The sequence below is a fragment of the Chiloscyllium plagiosum genome, chromosome 4 (genome assembly GCF_004010195.1).
Source record: "Chiloscyllium plagiosum isolate BGI_BamShark_2017 chromosome 4, ASM401019v2, whole genome shotgun sequence".
NCBI classification, from domain to species: domain Eukaryota; kingdom Metazoa; phylum Chordata; class Chondrichthyes; order Orectolobiformes; family Hemiscylliidae; genus Chiloscyllium; species Chiloscyllium plagiosum.
In genome coordinates, this window is record NC_057713.1 from 7,608,033 (window position 1) to 7,631,033 (window position 23,001).

At 40.8% G+C, this 23,001-nt stretch overlaps 1 protein-coding gene across 5 annotated transcripts in view; it reads right to left on the bottom strand.

Moving 5' to 3' along the window:
• stk3 (serine/threonine kinase 3 (STE20 homolog, yeast)) overlaps positions 1 to 23,001 on the bottom strand; it is a 457,998-nt gene that overhangs the window by 145,303 nt on the left and 289,694 nt on the right. For all 5 annotated transcript variants that reach the window (XR_006311343.1, XR_006311344.1, XM_043687663.1 and 2 more), the window contains one exon: positions 5,357 to 5,482. Coding sequence is in view for 3 of the 5 variants with exons in the window: in XM_043687663.1 (XP_043543598.1) it covers positions 5,357 to 5,482 (126 nt within the window). In the remaining 2 variants the exon portion in view is untranslated. The remainder of the gene's footprint in view (positions 1 to 5,356; positions 5,483 to 23,001) is intronic.

Sequence of the window (23,001 nt, forward strand, 5' to 3'; positions counted from 1 at the left end):
GCCAAGGCGCGGTGGGGAAAGACTACTGTGTAAAGTCTGCCTGCCTAATGAAGAACAGGGGGTCCATGCAGTCATTTGGGCTCTGCTGACGCCTCAGCTAATTATATGGGCATATGATTGAAAAATGTACAGACCTGTAAAAAAATGATAAATTCTGATCTCTGTATGTACATGTTTACATATGTATGGCATGACCAACTGTACAGACCATCAAATTATTTTATGAATAAAGTATATTTTTGAAATTAAAAAAATCTATCTATCTCAGCCTTAAACATTCACAAGGACTGTGTTCCCACAGCTCTCTGTGGCAAGGAGTTACAAAAACTCTCAACCCTTTGAGAGAAGAAATTCCTCCTTATCTTAGTCTTAATTTGGTGCACCTTTACTCTGAGACAATATCCTTTGGTTCTAGACTCTCCCAACAGGGAAATATCCTCTCAATATTTACCCTGCCAAGGGTTCATTCTAAATCTTCTCTGAACTGTCTTCAATGAAATGATGTCTTTCCTTAAATAGGAGACCACAACTGCTCACAGTACTCCAGATATAGTCTAACTGGCACCTTGTACATTTGCAGTAAGATTTGCCAACTCTTAAACTTCAACCCACTTGAAATCAGGGCCAACATTCCATTAGCCGTCCACATTACCTGCTGCACCTGTGTGATAACGTTTTGTGTTCCGTGCACAAGTACCCTGAAGTCCCTTTGCATTGCAGCTTTCTGCAGTTTGTTTTTCATTGAAATAAAATTCTGTGCATTTGTTCTCACTTCCAAAATGACCAACTTTACATTTTTTCACATTATATTCCATTTGCCAACTTTTTGCCCACTCATTTATCTCTCTGTAAACTGTATCCCTTTTATAGTCTGCCTTTCCAGCTACTTTTGTGTTGTCTCCAAATTTGGCATTTACTTCCTTGCTCCAAGTAATTTATATTTATTGTAAACACTTGCAGTCCCAGCATTAATCCCTGTGGAGACCCTCTAGTCACAGGTCACCATCCAGAAAAAGAACCCTTCATTCCTACTCTCTGCTTCCTGCTCATTAGCCAATTCTCTGTCTATATCAATATACTGCCTCCAACACCGTGGGCCCTTATCCTATGACTTAACCTTTTGTGAGGTACCTTGTTGACCGCCTTCTAGAAGTCCCAATACAACATATCAACTGGTTCCCTTTTATCCACTCTGGGTTGAGACTTGCTCAAAAAACTTTAATGTATTAGTCAGACATGATTTCCCTTTGAAGCTGACTCTGCTTGCATTCTGGAAAAGCATACAGAGGAATCTTTGTTTCGTGTTTCTTGGGGAATCTGCATTTGCAAAATCCCAGAGATGGCTGCCTTTGTTGTTATGTTGGGGAAGTTGTCAATGTTCAAATTTCTATTTTTCAGAGGTAGCAATAGACATGGATCCCAGTGCAGGTTAGGATGGTAACGCTTTTTTTTAAATTCAGCATACTTTTATGTAATTGGGTAGGAGCTGTCAGTCATGTTTTACTCTGTCATTTTGATCCACATCATCTTACATAAGCTTACAGTTGATCCTATCCCCATTTCTACTGAGCTGGTCTGATTCCCTATATGTATTAAACTCTCATCACCTCAGTGGAAATTGGTAAACCTATCATGGACAGGTTCTACAATGATTCAAACTGCTTTGCTAATTGGACTGGATGAGCTCTGAGGCTTGGTCCTTCCATTGCCCTTGGGTAAACAGTGAAAAGCAGAAACAGTGATGGGATTTCTGTACACACAACAGAGTGGCCATTTTTCACTGTGTGTATTCTGTCTCAATTCAAGATGGGAAAATTCTGTCTTTGCTGTCAGGAATAGTAGAATAGTTGTCCTTTCAGAAGAACTGCATATATTATCCATGGAGCTGAAGTACTCAGTTGTACCTTTACTTGTTCATCAATTCATAAGCAGAGAATGCATTGACATGCAAGTGTACAGTATAGAATGCATGGTTCAATTTTGCATTGAAGAACAGGCTCAGCAAGCTAGATTCATTATGTGACATTAGTTGCCGGAAATAGTTTAAAATATTCTTGGCAAACATCATTGAGATGAAGCAGTAAACTGCCCTGCAGTGTTTTATCCAGCAGCAAAGCTAAAAACTGGCAAGACTTGCGCATACCAGCAGAAGATGGGATACAAGGTCTTTTGAATAGGAGAACAAAGCTTTACTGCTGGAACTACTAGCCAATCATTCATTGCATTTTTTCTCCTACAAAACATCATGTTGATTTTATTATCTTTTGTATTTCATTTATTTAAAAGACAATCTAATAGAAATAATGTTAGGATTGTTAGTTAAGGCTATCATGTACAGAATTTTATTTAATTTATAAATATGAATTATTTCATTATATAATTTTTAAAAAATAGTTAGAAATTTGTACTATGAACCTCCAGAAAAAAAAATTGACTCACTAACAGTGAATCAGATAATAATCATGAAACTGAAGTACATTTGAATTCCTTATAAAATTGAGGACGTTATAAAAGTAACTATAATCTGAGTCAAACCACTGATACACTGGTTATGTTGAAGAATTTACAATGGAACAGTGCAGTGTTCATTACACCTTAATATGTACCACTGTCGTTGTGGATTTGGCATGTGTTTGTAGTCACCTCAGGGATTCCTTGGTTAGGTGGTCCTACCACTAGTAATGCATACCAACATTTTTCAACTTATTGTTAAAAAACCTCAGGTCATTTCCTGTACCACCTTTTAATTTCTAATGGTCGAAAATGACTTATAATTGCATCAGCTGTTTTCAATCACTAAAACTCTCGATGGCAATCAATGTCTGCTGCCAAGATTTTCAGCATTTGTACAGATTTCCTTGCTTTTTGTGCTTGAGTACATGTGTGAGCGGAGCTCTGCTTCAGTCCCTCTTCCCTTCAACCATGATGTACATTGGCATGTCTGCCCACTTGTATCACTGGTTTACAAAAATTCATCATGGTGTCAATGATTCTTCTCATCTATTTTTGTAGCTTCCTCATTTGAACAAGCTTTTTCTGCTTTCATTGACTGTTTATGGCAGCATATCCCAAAACAAACTGACTGAATACCTCAAGGCTTGCAGATAAAATACGAAATTATCAGTCTATCCCTTTGAGGGTCCAGTGGTATAAATATTTGGAAATGTTTCCCACAAGCTGCCAGGCAACGGATCACTCCTGTGCAGCTGCTCACATTGGATATTCGATTCACATCATACTTCAAAAAACACATAAGGGGAAAAAAACCAACCACGTGCAGTGAAGCTTAAACTAACATTTAAATTTTGAGATTGGAATTAACCTTCTGTAGAATGCTCTGCTTGTAATTTTTCTTAATTAAAACAGCCTGTACAATTACCTCAGCAGAGCAGTACAGCTATCAAAACATGCCATTTTGTCAAAGTGCATTCCCATCTCCTTAGCTACCCATCATTTGTGTAAGGATAATTTCAGGATACTATAGCTATTAATTTATTAACTGTTCTCAATTAGATATTGAGGATATCTTTTGAATGAATCCCCTTTTGGATACATAATGTGCTATGATTGAATGAATGTTACCTTTCATTTTATGAAAGTTGCCATTTTATCTGAGTAGCTTTATTTTAGCAAATGCCATGTTATGTTCATTCATTCAAAGCAACTTTAAAATGTGCACATTTAAAAATGAAACTACATCCACAACAAAAAGTATCTGTCTCAAAGAACTGAGGTAACATCCCTTTTTCTCAATACCATTTTTAACCACTGCAAACTAAATATCATGACACTCATGGAACCAACAATGAATAGTTTTCTGCAAGTAACAACTCAGGATACAAATAGATTAGATTAGATTACTTACACTGTGGAAACAGGCCCTTCAGCCCAGAAGTTCACACCGACCCGCACGCACCCAGACCCATTCCCCTACATTTACCCCTGCACCTAACACTACAGGCAATTTAGCATGGCCAATTCACCTAACCTGCACATTTTTGGACCGTGGGAGGAAACCAGAGCACCCGGAGGAAACCCACACAGACACGGGGAGAATGTGCAAACTCCACACAGTCAGTCGCCTGAGGCGGGAATTGAACCCGGGTCTCTGGCGCTGTGAGACAGCAGTGCTAACCATTGTGCCACCGTGCCACCCAATAAAAGCCACACAGACACAGAGAGAACATGTAAACTCCACACAGACAGTTGTCAGAGGCTGGAATTGAATTCAGGTCCCTGGCGATGTGAGGCAGCAGTGCTAACCACTGTGCCACTGTTCGAACCTGCAAATAGAATAATAATTTTTTTAACATCTAAACTAGCTTTGCAATTTCAAGAACTTCATGGGCAGGATTTTTCAGACAGCAGGATTTCCCTCACTGCCACTGGAAGAGTTGGTGTGGAATCAATCACAGCAGCCCCACAGAAACTCGCTACTTAGCTGGAGACAGGGCTTCAGCCCAGATTGGCGAGCAGTTATGTCTTCCCAATGGTGTCAGAGGCAGCAGTGGCCATGTCTGGGACCATAAGCAGCCCCCTGATTTAAAGTACAGTAGCGCCTCAACATACGAACGACCCCGTTCAAATACAAATCGGTTTACGAACAGGATTGTACGTAAAATTTTGCTTCAATGTATGTACGAAATTCAAGGTACGAACGAAGGTACGAATGCAAAAAGCCCGTGTGCGACCACGTGGTTTCATTGTTCTGCTTTGCTACGTGATTGTTGAACGCAAAAGCTCTCGGGCCCCGCGTGATCTCATTCAGTTCGTCTTTGGCACGTGCGCCGTCCGAGCATTCTTACGCTATCCGAACAATGGGAAAAATTGATTCAGTTCGCGAACGGATTAAGTTCATAAGTCGAGGCGTTACTGTACTAGAGTGCAAGAGCAGGTAAAAGCAGTAAGTTCTTTCTATCTAATTATTCAGCAGAAGTATCCAGAACCTTATCTTTTTCCCTTGCATACGCATACCTACAATCTGTATAGATGTTACATACTCAATATTGAATTTTAAGTATGGAATTTATATTTGCTGAAATAGCACACAAGTCAAATGGGTGCAACACCTGAAGTCATGAAGCTGAATAATAAGTAATTATGGAATGGGATAGGAAGAGTTCTACAAGCAAGCTGTTTATCCTCTTGGCTCCAGATAATATGGGCCCAAGGAATCCAGAGATGTGCAGGTCAGTATGGAAAGCAATGTTAAATAAAATAACTTAATTCTTCTGAACTACTTCAAACAAATTATTTTTGGAAATGAGTTCAATCAAGTCATATTTGTAGAAAGGTACTGTGATGAATTAGATTAAATAAGCATCAAATAATTTAAATGCATTATTGCCACACTTACTGAGTTCTCATCATCTTCTTCGAGTTCCCTCTGCTGTTCTTGATGTCTTTTTGCTTTAATTTCCATTGCTTCAATTATTAAATCTCTCAGAATTGACACTGATTTGGCATTTTTAATGAAATTGTGCTGTAGCAAGAGAAGGAAATGTAGCAAACGATTAACAAGTAGTTAACATGCAACACTCACAAACAATCAGATGAAGTATGTATTGACATATTAATTCCTCTGTCATAAATCTCCCTTTGAAAAGGTAAAATATTAATGAAAAGGTAATATTAATTATAAAATATCAAGGATTCCTCGAGTCATTCATTCATTGGCTCAATAAACAAATGCACACTGGGGATACACCAACACTTGCTTGTTACTCAGTTTTCTGTAGTGGCAGCATGGATTCTGCAATTACTTTCAGAGTGCCCAGATGACAGAGATGGATTAACAGCCGATGTTTCCACTCCTGCCTTCAATATGTAGTCCCTTTTGAAACTGGATCGGCATCGATGACAGGTAAAAGTATTGCTATTCTGGCTAGATTGTTACTAACTTGTACTGCAACAGTTATGGATTGAACTTCTGTATGAAGGACAACTCCTTCAGTGAGGTAGCAGAGGGCTGCCAGCATATTTGATGTATCATCATCATCTTAAGAAGAGAGCAAGAACATGTTTTTTTTGGCAGGAGGTGGACAGAGAAGAGAAAGTGCATCATCTTGCACAGGGATGAATTTCTGTTAGGGATATTTTGATATATAAAGACATTTTTTTTAGTTCAAAAATATACTTTATTCATAAAAACGTCTTGACATACGTACACAGTCACTCAAGCAGTTTGGTTCCGAATGGTAGCATATGAAGAAACAAACAAACATTGGAGTTTGGCCCGATCCAGTAAACAAACCAAAGACATTTCTTACTTGTACAAGACTATATATTTGAGGCACGGACCCCCATTAAAGTTTGACTGAAAGACTTTAGATGGTGTCTTTCCCCACTGCGCCTTGACAGCAGCTGCCCCAAGCGTTAGTGCATCCCTCAGCACGTAGTCCTGGACCTTGGAATGTGTCAGTCTGCAACATTCAGTCAAAGTCAACTCCTTGCTCTCGAAGACCAACAGGTTTCGGGCACTTTATTGTTAAACGTGCTTATTTAGCTGAACAAATTGTTGCAATTGTGTGGTTCGTAAGACAATTATGCTTTTGGAGTGTAATTTAATTTTACAAGGACCTGTCCTGATGTCTGTCTGGAAATAAACTTGGGGATTTGATTATTAGTGATCAAATGAAGGTTTTTTTTAAATGAAGGTTTAGACTGTTCTACTCAGATCAAAGTGCAAGTTATTTATATTTGGAGTCAATAACAAAGGTGTCTGAGCTCACGGCTATCCAAAAATCCCAGAAAGGTGCTGTAAGTATCAGTTTGTTAACAGCTGTGCCATAAACTCTCAATTTATTTCGAAGTCAAAAGAGAGTTGAGTTCAGGATCGCCAATTAGCATTTCTAAATACATGGCTAATGTGTTTCACATTGCCATGGGGATTGAGGGCAGAGGAAGCCATTTTTCAGATCTCGTTACAGACTTCCCTAGAAATCAATAAATCTCTCAGATAGAGAGGCGTTTTTGTGAGGTCAGTTATAAGACAAAGATGCCTGGCATTGTGCAACACTACAGCCAGATGCAGTCGGGAGTCAGTCTCTATTTCGAAGAGATGGACCCTGTAGCCATCTAAGGATTTCAGGGAAGAAGAATCAACAGAACAAACTTTACTGCTGGTGATAGATTGAAGAAATACAAAAAACTGTGGAAAGCACCTTAAGAGAGTAACCCAAAGTTATATACAGGAAAAAGGGGATATGGGAATCCATTAAAAGCCAGGCGCAATGGTGAACTGTTTATTACAATGAATGCCTTCCTGTGGAGAACACGGTGTATGATAAGCCAAAAAAGAGAAAATTCCTGTCAATTAATTTTAAAACACACTATCTGGTCATGCCATTAAAACTCAATACATTTTCATTTCTACGGCTATTGCAGTCGTTTTCCTATCTTAGTTTAATCAACTTACATTTAATAGGCCTTAGAAATTAGGCTTCAAAGCTGTTCTTCATTCATTCATGGGCATTCATGGCTAGACCAACATTTATTTCTCATCCCTAGTTGACCTTGAGAAGGTGGTGGTGAACCACCTTCTTGAACCTCTGCAGTCTGAGTGCTGTAAATAGAGCTACAATGCTGTTCGGGAGGGAGTTCCAGAGTTTTGACCCAATGACAAAGAAATAAGTCAAGATGGTGAGTCGCTTGGCAGGGAATTTGCCTGTAACTTGCATTTGGATTCCCATTGATCTGCTGCCCTTGTCCTTCTAGATGGAAGTGGTCCTGAGTTTGGAAGGTACTGTCTAAGGGACTTTTAAGTATTTAAAACATACATTACTAAATACAGGCAGAAGGGTTATAACTGGGGGGTTCAAAGTCAATTGTTTTCCAGATTAGAAATTCTGGATCAAGATATTTTACTATCCAAGTTGTCTAAGTTCAACGCAAAAGAAATAAATAGCCAATATCAACACAGATACAAATAAATTCATATTGTTAAAATATTTGGTGTTGGTAGAAACTTGAATGTAATTCCTTGTAACACAATAAGGCCAACACAATTTGCTGCATTTACAAAAGTGAATATATTCAAAACAATTCATGAGCTGCGAGTTCATGAAAATCACTGTGAAAACATTCCTTTTAATAGTTACTGAAGAGTGTAATTACATGATATTGGGGATCTCATTCATGAGCAGCAATGGTAAAACCATAATCTGAATCCAAGGGATTAGTTTTAATTCAAGTCAGTATTGGTGCAAAAGTGGTTAGACCATAAAACATAGGAGTGGAAGTAAGGCCATTCAGCCCATTGAGTCCATTCAGCCATTCATGTGGCTGATGGGCATTTCAATGCCACTTACCCGCACTCCCCCCGTAGCCCTTAATTCCTTGCAAGATCAAGAATTTATCAATCTCTGCCTTGAAGACATTTAATGTCCCGGCCTCCACTGTGCTCTGTGGCAATGAATTCCACAGGCCCACCACTCTCTGGCTGAAGAAACGTTTCCTCATTTCCATTCTAAATTGACCCCCACTAATTCTAAGGCTGTGCCCACAGGTCCTGGTATCCCCGCCTAACAGAAACAAATTCCCAGCGTCCACCCTTTCTAAGCCATGCATTATCTTGTAACTTTCTATTAGATCTCCCCTCAACTTTCTAAACTCTAATGAATACAAGCCCAGGATCCTCAGCCATTCATCGTGTGTCACAAAGACCAGCCTGTTCTGAAAAAGCGAACAGAATGCACCTGGATATGTTTTAGTATATGACATAATTTTCCAACTTGAAGCAGGTGGGAGTAGGTCAAGCCAGGAAGACAGAAACCAGACACTCAAGGAAATAATTCTTGGCATAAACCTTCCACATCCGTCAAATTTTCACCTGCACTTCTACACATAGAGTCATAGAGATGTACAACACAGAAACAGACTCTTTGGTCCAACTCGTCCATGCCGACCAGATATCCCAACCCAACCTAGGCCCACCTGCCAGCACCTGGCCCTTCCTATTCATATACCCATCCAGATGCCTTTTAAATGTTACCATTTACTGTATCCATTGCTCCCAATGCAGTCTCCTCTACACTGGGGAGATAGGACACCTACACACAGAGTGCTTCAGAGAACACCTCCGGGACACCTGCACCAACCAACCCCACTGCCCCGTCGCTGAAAACTTCAACTCCCACTCTCACTCCACTGAGGGCCTACAGGTCCTGGGCCTCCTCCACTGCCACTCCCTGACCACCTGATGCCTGGAAAAGAATGCCTCATCTGCCTCTGGATCCTCCAATGTGGATTTAACCAGTTTCCTCATTTCCCCTCCCCCCACCTTATCCCAGTACCAACCTCCCAGCTCGGCACCACCCTCATGACCTGTTCTACTGTCCATCTTCCTTCTCACCTATCCGCTCCACCCTCCCCTCTGACCTATCACCATTAGCCCCATCTCCATCCACCTATCGCACTCTCAGCTACCTTCCCCCCAGACTCATCCCCTCCTCCCATTTATCTCTCCACCCCAGAGGTTCCCAGCCTCATTCTGAGGAAAGGCTTTTGCCGAAAACATCGATTTTCCTGCTCCTTGGATGCTGCCTGACCAGCAACACACTCTGGACCCTAATCTCCAACATCTGCAGTCCTCACTTTTGCTAAACTAAAAGTAGGATGAGGTTCAGAAACAGATTCTGACATGGATAAATGGAGGGAAAATAAGTATAAGGCACCCTCATGAATTTCCTTTGGAGCCTGGAGGATCATTCCTGCTCCTCTCTCTCCATGGAATCCTCCAGAAGATTATTGAAGAAGGGTCACTTGTCTCAAAATGATGCCTCTGCTTTTTCTCCACAGATGAATCCAGAGATGCTGAGTTTCTCAGTCAAATTCTGTTTATGTTTCAGATTTAGTTTGACCTTGACTGAATTCAGTTGTTTTCCACCAGGATTCTGTAATGGGTTTGCCACCTAGTGAGTCTCACACAGATAAAGTTAAATTTGCATTGATATTCATCAGACAGCAATTTTTACAGTTCAATTAGGATCCTGTTTGTTTGCAGTGGGAGTAAAAGGTCAGTTGATTTGAAAATCAATCAAGAGAAAATAGCACCGGGCATGAACAAAGTGACTTTGGACCAATCAATGCATAAATTTAACCCGTCAAATGCACCATTTCACCCACTCCCTTCCCAAACAATAATAATGGTGATATTACTTTGTAAGGAGAGATGGTGCAAGGCAAGAGAAGGTAGGGAGCATAAGTAGAATGGGGTCGTTTGCGAAGAAGGAAAGTAGAAGTCAAGAAAAGGTAAGAAGTCACATGACACCAGGTTATAATCCAATAGGTTTATTTGAAATCATAAGCCTGACGAAGGAGCAGCAGTCCAACACCAGCATCTTCATCTCAAGGAAAGGTAAGACAGAAGGGGATAAGGAAGATAAAGGTGGTGAAGTTAGATACAAAAAACAGAATGAGGTGGACAGTAAGATGGAGCTGAGGGAGGGAGTAGGCAAAGGGAATGAAATCCCATTACATTTGGATACATTGAGGAACAAAAAGATTGCTAAGAAGAGACAAGAAGTTGAAGTTTTTTGTCTTCCACTCATAAGGAGTATGACACATGAAGAAGACTTGAAAAAACAGACACCAATTTACACAGCGTGAAAACAAAGTTCCGACTGGTTTGGCCATCAAATGTTGCAAGAAGAGTTAACTAGTAATCTTAATTCTCAGACCAGACAGGTAGGTTCTGATTGCTACATTTCCACCGGCAACACACTGACCAGAGATTGATAGTTTCCATGACCGCTTTCATTTCTATTATTTTTGCCTGTGTATGACAGAGCCCTCCGCATTATTATATGTAGCGTCTAGCATGTATAACTCTTAGCTATTGGGTTGTGCTCAATGTTGCACCAGAAACCAATTTTGTATCATTAGTTAGGCTCACAATATTGGACATGCGCGAAGTTCACAGTACTTCTAAGTTTTGGGTCATTCCCAAATTCTGAAATTGTATACTGCACACTGAAATCTAAATCATTAACATAATTCAAGGAAAGTGGTCCAAATGACCACTAAAGAACACCAATGGATAACTTCCTCCAGTCTGAGAAAATATTATTTATCACTATTGTTTCCTGCATCCGATCATTCAGCCAACTTAGTATCTACCCAACATCCCTTATATTCCCATGGGCCTCAACTTTGATGACAAGCTATCATGTGGTACTTCATCAATGCAATTTGGAAGTCCCTCACCAACCCTCTTTTTTACCTCATTAATGTATCCAAAATGTCTCATCATGCTTCCCAGAGCAGCAGGGTAAAAAAGCAAATTCTTCATCCAATTTCTCCCATCCACTCAACTTATCCAAAACAGTGCTTCCCTTACCTTGCAACTTGGAACCTGACCCACTTGGCAACCTACCCACTTCCCACTTGGCACCTCATCCTCCACCCAAATGGCACCCTACTTACATGGTACCTTATCCACCTGGCACTACCACTAACCCATCTGGTATCCTACCCCAGCACCCTACCTCAGCGCCAGCTGGCACTATGCCTGGATATCTCTCTACTTATCTAGCACACTGGCATCCTACCCAGCTGGCACCCTACTAACAATGAATATTACTCCTATCATCCTAACCCATTCCAGCTAGCGTCCTACTGATCTGGCATCCAAGACTCCCTTATTATATTTATTTTATGTACTTACGATTTGATCGCAATTGTCAGAATGGCTGTGAGGACGTTTAAACTTCATGGTACTATACTTGACTGCCATAAAAAGAGGGTGTAGTTTGTCTTTCTCCAAAAATTCTGCACAACAAAAGAACAGTCAGACTGGAAGTACAGTTCACATTTCTGAGAGTGCCCTGAGCAGAACCTCCTCTTAGAAATGCAGAGCCCCCTTCTTTCATAAGAAAGGGCCAGAGTTGCAATCTGCATGAGATTGCCACTCCTTGGAAAATCCAGCCCAATGTTTGTTTTATGCTTCTTCCAAATATTTAATAGTAACATTCCTCCGCTAACTGTGCATAAAATGTTACAAACAGTAGCAAGGCCTAGTTGTGCATACGGCAATTAGCTATAGTCATAGAGATATACAGCATGGAGACAGACTCTTTGGTCCAACTCATCCATGCCACCCAGATATCCTAAATAAATCTAGTCCCATTTGCCAGCATTTGGTCCATATCCCCTAAATCTTTTCCTGTTCATATATCCATCATGATGCCTTTTAAATGTTGTAATTCTATCAGCCTCCACCACTTCCGCTGGCAGCTCATTCCAAACACACATTACCGTCTGCGTGAAAAAGTTGCCCGAGATCCCTTTTAAATCTTTCCCCTCTCACCTTAAAACTATGCCCTCCAGTTTTGGACTCACCCACCAAGCGAAAAGACCTTGTCCATTCACCCTATCCATGCCCCTCACGATTTTATAAACCTCCAAAAGATCTACTAGCCTCAGCTTCCAATGCTTCAGGGAAAATAGCCCTGGTCTATTCAGCCTTTCGCTATAGCTCAAACCCTCTAACCCTGGCAACATCCTTGTAAATCTTTCCTGAATCTTATCAAGTTTCACAACATAAGCCCATAAAACCATAAGACATAGGAGCAGACATTAGGCTACTCAGCCCATCAAGTCTTCTCCGCCATTCAATCATGGCTGATAAGTTTCTCAATGCCATTATCCTGCTTTCTCCCCGTAACCCTTGGTCCCCTTGATACTCAAGAACCTATCTATCTCAGTCTCAAATGTACTCAATGACCTGGCCTCCATAGCCTTCTGTGGCAATGAATTCCATAGATTCAACACTCTCTGATTGAAGAAGTTTCCCTTATCTCTGTTCCCCTTAAGGCTGCGCCTTTGGATCCTAGTCTCTCCTATCAATGGAAATATCTTCCTAACATCTATTCTGTCCAGGTCATTCAGTATTCTGTACATTTCAATTATATCCCCCCTCACATCCTTTTGAACTCCATCGAGTTTAGTGGTCAAACATTCCTCATAGTTTAAGCTTTTTATTCCTGGGATCATTCTTGCAAACCTCCTCTGAACACGCTCCAAGGCAAATATATCTTTTCTATGATATGGAGCCCAAAACTGCGCTAAGTGCTTTAAATGTGGTCTGACCATAGCCTTATGTACAGAAGTACATCCCTGTTTTTATATTAAAGTCCTCTCAAAATGAATGCCATCATTGCATTTGCCTTACTAACTATTGACTCAATCTGCAAGTTTATCTTGACAATCCTGGACTACAACTCCCAAGTCTCTTTGCACTTCAGACTTCTGAATTTTCTCACCATTTAGAAAATAGTCCATTCCTCTAATCTTCCTACTGAAGTGTATGACCTCTTACTTTCCCACGTTGTAGTACATCTGCCACTTCTTTGCCCACTCTCCTAACATCCAAATCTTTCTGCAGCCTCCCTGCCTCCTCAATGTTACCTGTCCCTCTACCTAACTTAGTATCATCTGCAAACCTAGCCAGAATCCCCTCAGTTCCTTCATCTAGATCTTTAATGTAAAAAGTGAAAAGTTATGTTCCCAACACTGAGTTTTGCAGCACACCACTTGTCACCAGCTGTCATCCTGAGAAGCACACTTTTATCCCCACTCTCTGCTTTCTGTTAGACAGTCAAGCTTCGATCCAAGCTAGCACCTTGCCTCAGACACCATGGGCCCTTATCTTACCAGTAGCCTCCTGTGTGGTACCTTATCAAAGGCCTTCTTGAAGACGAGGTAGGCAACATCCACTGGCCATCCATGGTCTAACCTGCTCGTTACTTCCTAAAAGAATTTGAGAAGATATCTCAAGCATGACTTCCCCTTGATGAAACCATGCTGACTTTGCCATATTTTACCATACAATTCCAAGTATTCAGAAATGTCATCCTTCACAATGGTTCCAGGATCTTACCCACAACCAAGGTTATGCTAATCAGTATGCAATTTTCCCTCTTTTGCTGTACTCCCTTTTTAAAACAGAGGTGTCATTTGTGCGATTTTCCAGTCCCTTGGGACCCTTTCTGATTCTAGCAATTCCTTAAAGATCACCATAACGTCTCCACTGTCACTTCAGTTATTTTCCCAGAACTCTGGGGTGTAGTCCATCTGGTCCAAGTGATTTACCCACCTTCAGGCCATTCAGTTTTTCTAGCACTTTCTCCTTGGTGATGGCCACCATACCCAGCTGTGCCCCCTCACTCTCTTGAATTTTAGGGATATTACTTGTGTCTTCCACTGTGAAGACCGATGCGAAGTAATAATTCAGTTCCTCAGTCATTTCCTTGCTCCCTACTACTATCTCTCCAGCATCATTTACCAGCAGCCCAATTTCCACTTTTGCCTCTCTTTTGCTCTTTATATATCTGAAGAAATTCTTACAGTCTTCCTTTATATTCCCTGCTAGCTTACTCTCATATTTAATATTCTCCCTCTTTATTTCATTTTTTGTTGGCCTCTGTTGGTCTTTGTAAGCTTCCCAATCCTCTGGATTCTCAGTGCCCTTCCACAACATTATATGCTTCCTGTAGCAGAGAGAACTGAATTGCATGTGGTATTCCACCAGTGGCCTAACCAATGTCCTGTACAGCATGACCTCCCAACTTAACCATTGTCAACTAGATAGCTATCAACAATTCATCAGGGTTAAAGACTTCAGTGATTCAGGGTCAGAGACTTCATATTGACTCATTCAATTAATTTCATCCCCAACAGAGCAGTAACATTATCTTGCCACTTGTTTCAATTTCTTGTCGATTGTTCATTTTTATGATTTGCCCTGTTAATGTCCTTAGTGTTTCCTCTCCTTTCTCCATCAGTTATACATTTCATCTTTTCCCCCATTTTGTTGTTTAGTTTTGATATGCTGCCAGTATTAATTCTCAGCTATTTTCACTTTTGCTTTTCTTTGTAATTCTGAATCCTAAATTGTATTCCTTCTTTCATGAACAATGGTCTGAGATAACAATGTCTATTTAATAAAAAGATGCCAGATTTTCTGTTTTGTAGCTTCCATTTAAACCCGCGTTCTGAGTCAATAGCCAAGTTCCTTGGTCTTTATTAGAAAAGACCTTCAGATCACTCACAGGACAAGGTCATACAATCAATTACCATAATTTCTTAAGAGCCATCCACATTAGATCAAGGCTACCTCAATGTTCACTTGACTGCACATAACTGAATATCTGATTTTAGATATTTTAGAATCAGCAAAACTGCTGATTCGTTACAGCACAGAATATTGCCAGTTAGAACTTGCTGCAAGTCCTCTGAGTGGCAGCATGGCATGGGAGAAAATAAACTAGTAGTTGGGTTGGAATAGAGCCATTCTTACACAGTTCTCATTAACTATAATTATTTAAGAACTGGAAATCTTTTTGCTATTCAATATAAGACAGGCAATTTGACAGCACAGCCAGGAACAGAACCACACAAGTCCTGTGGAGATGGGAAAGGAAAACGTGCGTGGTGAACTATAGCACATATTGGAGTGAAACTGATGGGGTCAATATGCAAGTGCACTGGCTCACAATAATAAGTATGTAATCCCTTTGGCAACCAAGCATAGACGCAAAACTTTGGTGCCAATGTTTTGTGGAGTGATACCATTGAGATAACTGGAGCATGAGACTTTGAAATGTTGGTCTGCTCAAGTCAACTGGTTAGTGTGTTAACTTGAGCCTGGCTGGAACTGCGTCACAGTGTTCTTGCTGTTTTGAGAGACAGAAATGTACAAGAATATATCTCCAGCTGCAGAAGGGATATGAAATACCATATCAGCTACCAGTGCAGTTCAATCGAAAGCTTTCTGACAACTCCAATGGCCGGGAACAATGGCATTAGAAAGCAAAGGCTCAGAGAGTTTGACATTTTTCTACTTAATTATTCATCAGAATTTCTATTAAGTATGGAAATTCCCATCTTGATGAAGTCCACTTATAACGTGATAACGCAGAAGGCATAAAACAATTGGTATCTAAGCTCCTCTCTCTTAAGATAATAAGAACAAAATAATTAGAAGCAGGAGTAGGCAATTCAGCTTTGCCATTCAATACGATCATGGCTGATCTCATCTTGGCCTCAACGCCACTTTGCTGTCCACTCTCCATAACCCTTCAACCCATTACATATTAAAAATCGGTCTATCTCCTCCTTAAATTTACTCAATGTCCTGGCTTCCACCACACTCTTGCATAGTAGAAACTACAGGTTCATGACCCTTTGATAAAAGCAACTTTTCCTCCTCTTTACTTTAAATTTGCAACCCCTAATCATAATTAAACTATGACCTCTTATTCCAGATTACCCACGAGGAAATATCCTATCTAGACCAATTTGACTTAAAGAAAACATTAGCATATTTCCCAGAAATATACCAAAGTCTTCCATATAAAATGAATAGACTTCAAATATATTTGCTACCTTTATGAGTAAAATATGACAGTATTTTCATGCATAGTAACGTCCCCCAAGTAACAGTGATTTCATCTATTTTATTTGTGTTAACCCAATATTCCCTTAACAGATGGATTTTGTTCAAGCTTTCTTTTGGAGCTTGGAACCCACTTTCCCCTGAGGCAACCACCACTAATGCCACTGATGGTCTGGTCTCCTTCCTATCCGAAAGATGTTGTGAAACTTGAAAGGGTTCAGAAAAGATTTACAAGGATGTTGCCAGAGTTGGAGGATTTGAGCTATGGGGAGAGGCTGAACAGGCTGGAGTTGTTTTCCCTGGAGATACGGAAGCTGAGGGGTGACCTTTTGGAGGTTTACAAAATTATGAGGGGCATGAATAGGGTAAATAGGCAAAGTCTTTTCCCTCGGGTCAGGGAGTCCAGAACTAGAGGGCATAGGTTTGGAGTGAGAGGGGAAAGATATAAAAGAGACCTATGGGACAACTTTTTCACACTGAGGGTGGTACGTGTATGGAATGAGCTGCCAGAGGAAGTGGTGGAGGCTGTTATAATTGCAACATTTAAGAGTCATTTGGATGTGTATATGAATAGGAAGGGTTTGGAGGGATATGGGTCAGTACTGGTAGGTGGGACTAGATTGGGTTGGGATATTCGGTCGGCATGGACAGATTGGACTGAAGGGTCTGTTTCCATGCTGTATATCTCTATGACTCTATGGCTCTATGAGTAAATCTGAATTTTGGTCCCCTCTCTTGAGAAGGGACATAACTGCAGGTATTTGGAGGGCTTTGTCTTATAATTATATCTCCTCTCATTCATCTGAACACAAGAAAATAGGCCTAAGCTGTTCAATCTCACACCATAAGACAAAGCCCTCCAACTGCCTGCAATTATGTTACTCCTCAAGTAAGGGGACCAAAATTGAGCTTAACTCAATTGGCATTAATACTTGTCATCTTAGAGTTAAAAGGTGGGTTCCAAGCTCAAAACAGAGCTTGAGAACAAAATCCATCTGACATCTCACAACCATGTTCAGGGAATTTTGCATTATCAGAAATGAAATAGTTGAAACCAATGTTATTTCTGGGACATTACAGTGCACAAAAGGGCTATTATAGTTTACTCATAAAAGTGGCAAAGGAATTTCAAGTCTATTCATTTTATAATGGAGCACTTTGGAACATCTCTGGGAAACATGATAACACGCTCTTGTTAAGTAAAGTTTTTGGAGAATACAACTTAGTAGTCCCAAAACACACAAGACAACTTGTTTTTCATTTCAGGCAGTCCTCAGGTTGCAAACTGTCTCCATTCCTAGAGTCTGATCGCAAGTCAATTTGATCTCAAGTCAGAATATAATCCAAGACAATATAAAACAGCTATTCATAAGTACAAGGAAAAGTTTGCATGTCACATCTTTAACATTAGCAGGTCTGATTGCATCTGTGCAGAGAAAGCAGAGTCAATGTTTTGGGTCCAGTGACCTTTCTTCAGAACTTCAGGCATTACACTATGCTTGATATAGGAACAGGAGTAGGTCATTAATCCCCTTGAACTGCTCCACAATTCAATGCGATAATTGCAGGTCTATGACCTAACTCTACATACCTAGCTTTGCCACAAATCCTTTTAATAACTTTGATTAACAAATGCCTAGCAATCTAAGATTTAAAATTAATAACTGACCTAGCATAATTGCAATTACAAAAACTGATCTAAATCTCAAGTATCCTTTGTATTTGCCAATGATTCTTAATTTTATTTCTCAGAATTACAGAATTGTTGCAGCTGAGGAGCCCTTTCAGCCTGCTGTGTCTGTGCGGACTCTCCAAATGAACACTTCACTTAATGCTAGTCTTCTACCTTCTCAAGGTGCCCAACACATTTTTCCTTTTGAAGTAACAGTCAATATCCTTTTGATTGATTCATTGAAATTTGCCTGCATCAAATTCTGAAGTAATGCATTTCAGACCTTAATCACTCACTGTGGGAAAAATGTTTTCCTCATGTGGCTTTTGCTTCTTTTACCAATTCCTTGGATCTTTGCCCCCTTATCCTTGACCCTTACATGTGTAGAAACAGTTTCTCCTGTGTTTATTCTATCCAATTCAAAATTTTGAATATCTCGTCAAATTTTTTCAGTTATATTTTCTTCTAGGAAAAGTGCCCTTCAACTTCTCCAATTTATTTTCATAACTGAAATTTCTCAATCCTGGAACATTCCTGTGGGTCTTTTCTGCACACTTTCCAATGTTTTCACAATCCTCCTAAAACACAGTGACTAAAACTGGATGCAACACTTAAGCTAAACTAATGTCTTATGTAAGTTCAAGTTTCCTGTTCTTCTACTCTATGTCCTTATTAATAAAGCACCTATTAATAAAATATATACTGATTACTTAATCAACATGCTCTTGACCTATCCTGCACTCTTCAGTGATTTATCAACATATAGACTCATATCCCTATGTTCCTGTAATCCCTTATTTTAATTTGTTCACGGGATCTGGCATTGCTGGTTGGGCTAAAATTTATTACCCATCCTTAATAGCATTGGAAGACACAGTACTGAACTGCATTCCTGAACCACTGCAGTTCTTGATGTAGGGTCACTCATAGTGCTGTTAGGAAGAAAACTCCAGGTGTTTTACCCAGTCACATGAAGCAATGGTGACATAGTTCCAGTCAGGATGGGGAGCAGCTTGAAGGGGAACTTGCAGGTGGTGATGATCCCATACATCTTTTGCCATTGTCCTTCTAGATGGTAGAGGTCATGGTGTTTGAAGATATTGTCAGAGGAGCCTTTAGTGAGTTAGTGCATTGCAACTTGCAAATGGTACATACTGTGAGTCAGTGGTGAAGGGAGTGAATATTAAAGATGGTGGATGGGGTGCCAGTCAAACAGGCTACTCTGTTCCAGATGTCAAATTTCCAGAGTGTTATAGAAGCTACACTTATGCAGACAAGTGGAGAATATTTCCATTACACCCCTGCCTTGTGCCTTTTAGATGGTGGATGGCATCCGGGAGACAGGAGGAGAGTTACTCATTGCAGATTTTCTACCCTCTCACCTGTTCTTATAGCCACAGTATTAATATAGCTGGTCCAGTTCATCTTCTGATCAATGGTAACCCCAGGGTAGTAACAGTGTGGAATTCAGCAAATGGTGATGACAAGGGATGAGGCTAAGAATCTTTCTTGCTAGAGGTAGTCATTGCCTGGCACTTGGGAAAATTACTTTCCCAAGCCTGGATATTGTTGCTGTCTTGCTGTACATGGACACTGACTACTTCAGTATCTAAAGAGTAACAAACCGTGCTGAACAGTGTGCAATCAATAGAGAACATCAACATTTCTTAGCTTATGATAGAGGGAAAGTCACAATGAAGCAGCTGAAGATGGTTGGGCCAAGGAAACTATGCTGAGGAACCCCTTCAGTGTTATCTGGGGACTGAGATGATTGGCCTCTAACAATCAGAAACATCTTTTTTTGAGGTACCCTCACGTATGACTCAAACCAGCAGAGACTTTTCCTCTGATTCCTATTACTCATTTTGTGAGGGTTGGTTGATACCATGCTTAGTTAAAGGTTGCCATGAGGGTCTACTAATTCTAGGGATTGGCTGAGGGCTGGCTGGTCAAAGCCCGTCTACTGTGTATATGCAAATGAAGGGTGAGTTGGTGCCAAGTTACTGTCCTCTGTGTAGCTACTTCAGTGGCAGCCAGTGAAAACACCACGTTCCTGAAGAAAATTTGCTTGCAATAGTCACCTTAGAGTTGGGGTAAGCATTTCTGGCATCAGGCCTTTACTTGGCAAGCTTGACTTATTCGATCCTGCCATCAAAGACTGGGCCCAGTACGTGTAAAGAATGCATTACATTTTCTGGGCAAACGATATTGAGGCAGATGAAAAGTAATGAGTCCTTCTGACTCCTCTTGGGCCTTAACAGCATTTTCTGTTATTAGGAACCTAACTTTGCCTGAGGCATCAGATACTAAAACCTTTCAACAGTTTACAGATTGAGTTAAGGAACATTACGATCCCAAGCCTCCTCTAATTCTGAGATGCTATTGGTTTTATTTAGCTGTTTGAGAAAGTGGGGAATCCATATCGGAATTTTTGATGAGGTTAAGAAGACAGGTAGAGCATTTAATTTTGGGTTCACACTTCATGAGATGTTGAGAGACTTTTGGGTATGTGGGATTAATAACATAACCATGCAAAAACACCTACTAGCTGAAGCCCAATTGGACTTATAGAGTCATAGAGATGTACAGCATGGAAACAGACCCTTCGATCCAACCCGTCCATGCCGAACAGATATCCCAACCCCATCTAGTCCCACCTGCCAGTACCCGGCCCATATCCCTCCAAACCCTTCCTATTCATACACCCATCCAAATGCACCCCTCAGCCTCTGACGCTCCAGGGAAAACAGCCCCAGCCTGTTCAGCCTCTCCCTGTAGCTCAGATCCTCCAACCCTGGCAACATCCTTGTAAATCTTTTCTGAACCCTTTCAAGTTTCACAACATCTTTCTGATAGGAAGGAGACCAGAATTGCACGCAATATTCCAACAGTGGCCTAACCAATGTCCTGTACAGCTGCAACATGACTTCAAACAGGCACTACAACTGGCTTTGTCATTAGAAAATGTGGCAAGTGGAGCATGCGAGCTACAGGGCATCCCGATGGCAGTGGACACCCTCACTTGTGCAATTGAGCTTGGGAACACCATATGAGTGTAGGCAATTGCAGAGCCTCACACAGGGCATATTCTGAACAGAGGGACAGTACATCAGCCCACAGTAAAACCCCAAGTTTCTAAAACATTCTTCAGGATCAGCAAGCCACTGTAGTTGCTGTCGGTATGCAAACTCGAGACAGCAAAGGAGTCCTACGAGGCCTGACTTGAGTAAGAGAAGTCATAGGTCGATATCCAGCAGAGTTGCTGATAGGGAGAAGACTCAGCACCAGCTTAATTCTGACATTCCTGGACCTAGTGGGTGGAGGATGAAATAGCAGCAGGAACACCAATACCGGCCACATGCCTTCTCTAAGCAAGAGAGACAGTTTACTTCAGCATATAAAGTTTGGTGTTGAAACCACAGAAATGGCCCTGTATGGGTACAAGGTGAGGTGAACATGAGGTCAGGTCCCATGACATACAAAGTTTGGGTAGGTGAGGTGGCCCTGAACAAACATGTGGATCACATGAAAGCTGCTACCTCGCAAACAGGGCAGGAGTAAAATATATCAGAATAGCTAGTAAGATTGTCAGAAATCATGGATTCTCCCCCTCCATCTAGCATTGAAGAACCTCAGAGTCTGAGATGAATGCAGCCTCGATACTGTTACCACCTGAAGAAGAGGAGGAAACTCTACCGAGACACTTCAGGCACAAGAGAGGGCTACAGTCTGGTACACACTGCCTGTGCCCGAATCAGAATCAGAATAAACAGACCTGGGGTGAAAATGTCCCTGGAGAAACTACGAGAAAAAGATCAGGTTACATCCCCAAACGTAGTGGGGAATGGATATAGTTGTTAGGACGAGGGCCAGATAGATCTTATTGCCTATGAGATGCTTGTAAACACGGGCCAATTAGGGAGCCTTTGCTGACAGAAATAAGCAGGAGTCTCAAAGATCCTCCCCATTGTACAGACTGGGTCTGAACTAGCTGGTCACAGCCCATCTACTGTACACATGTAAATAAAGAGTGACTTGATGATGGGATACTGGCCTCTGTGCAGTTATTTCAGTTTTTGTTGTGAGAACGTCTGAAGTAAAGGTGGAGGGATGTTGTGCACTTACGGTAGACTGCCACTTTAAGAGTCAAAGTCATGACATCATGATGACGCCATCAGACATTCTGAAAGGAAACAACTCAGTCGTTGTTTTAGTTATAAAACTCTTCAGCTACCCAACCTTCATGAAACGTAACACATTTTTCATCACGTACTTTATTTTCTACATTTGCCTTTGAGCACCAGCCTTGAGCACTGGAATGCTGCTTAATTCCAGAGCAGTGGTGCCATAGAAATTATACTGGGCACCTGTGCCAGACCATTTGGTATGAGAAGCATTGTCCCCAGGACTGGTTTGTTCAAAATAATGCTAATTTATCTGTGTGCATGTGTCATCTAACTGGGCTATATATGGGAAAGCCATGTTGACTGGAAATAGGATTGGTCACTTCTCTTGAGCTGATTACCAACCAGCAGTGACAATAGTGAAGAATTCTGTGCCTCAGATCGTTCTTTGGGTTCAAAGAGAAGAAGAATGACAATGATGATTACTATGTAAAAAAAATGGGAAAAATAAATCAAAAGAGATTTAGACAGATTTAGAAGATAGAACGGATTCTGGGTAATCCGCGATGGAGGACGGGAAAAATTTCTGGATGTAAGAGCTGCTCCTTTTTTTGAGGTATTTTAGGTGTTGAAGGTGATTTCCTCGAATTCCAGGAGCAGCAATTACTGTTTATATGCTGTTGCATTGTTTTGGAACTTTGGGAAAAAAAAGCCAAAACAACAGCAGTTTTAAAAGGGAGAAGAGCAGACAAAGGAAGCACATGGTGAGGACAGTGCAGGAGAGAGAGAGAGAAAACCTGCACAGTTAC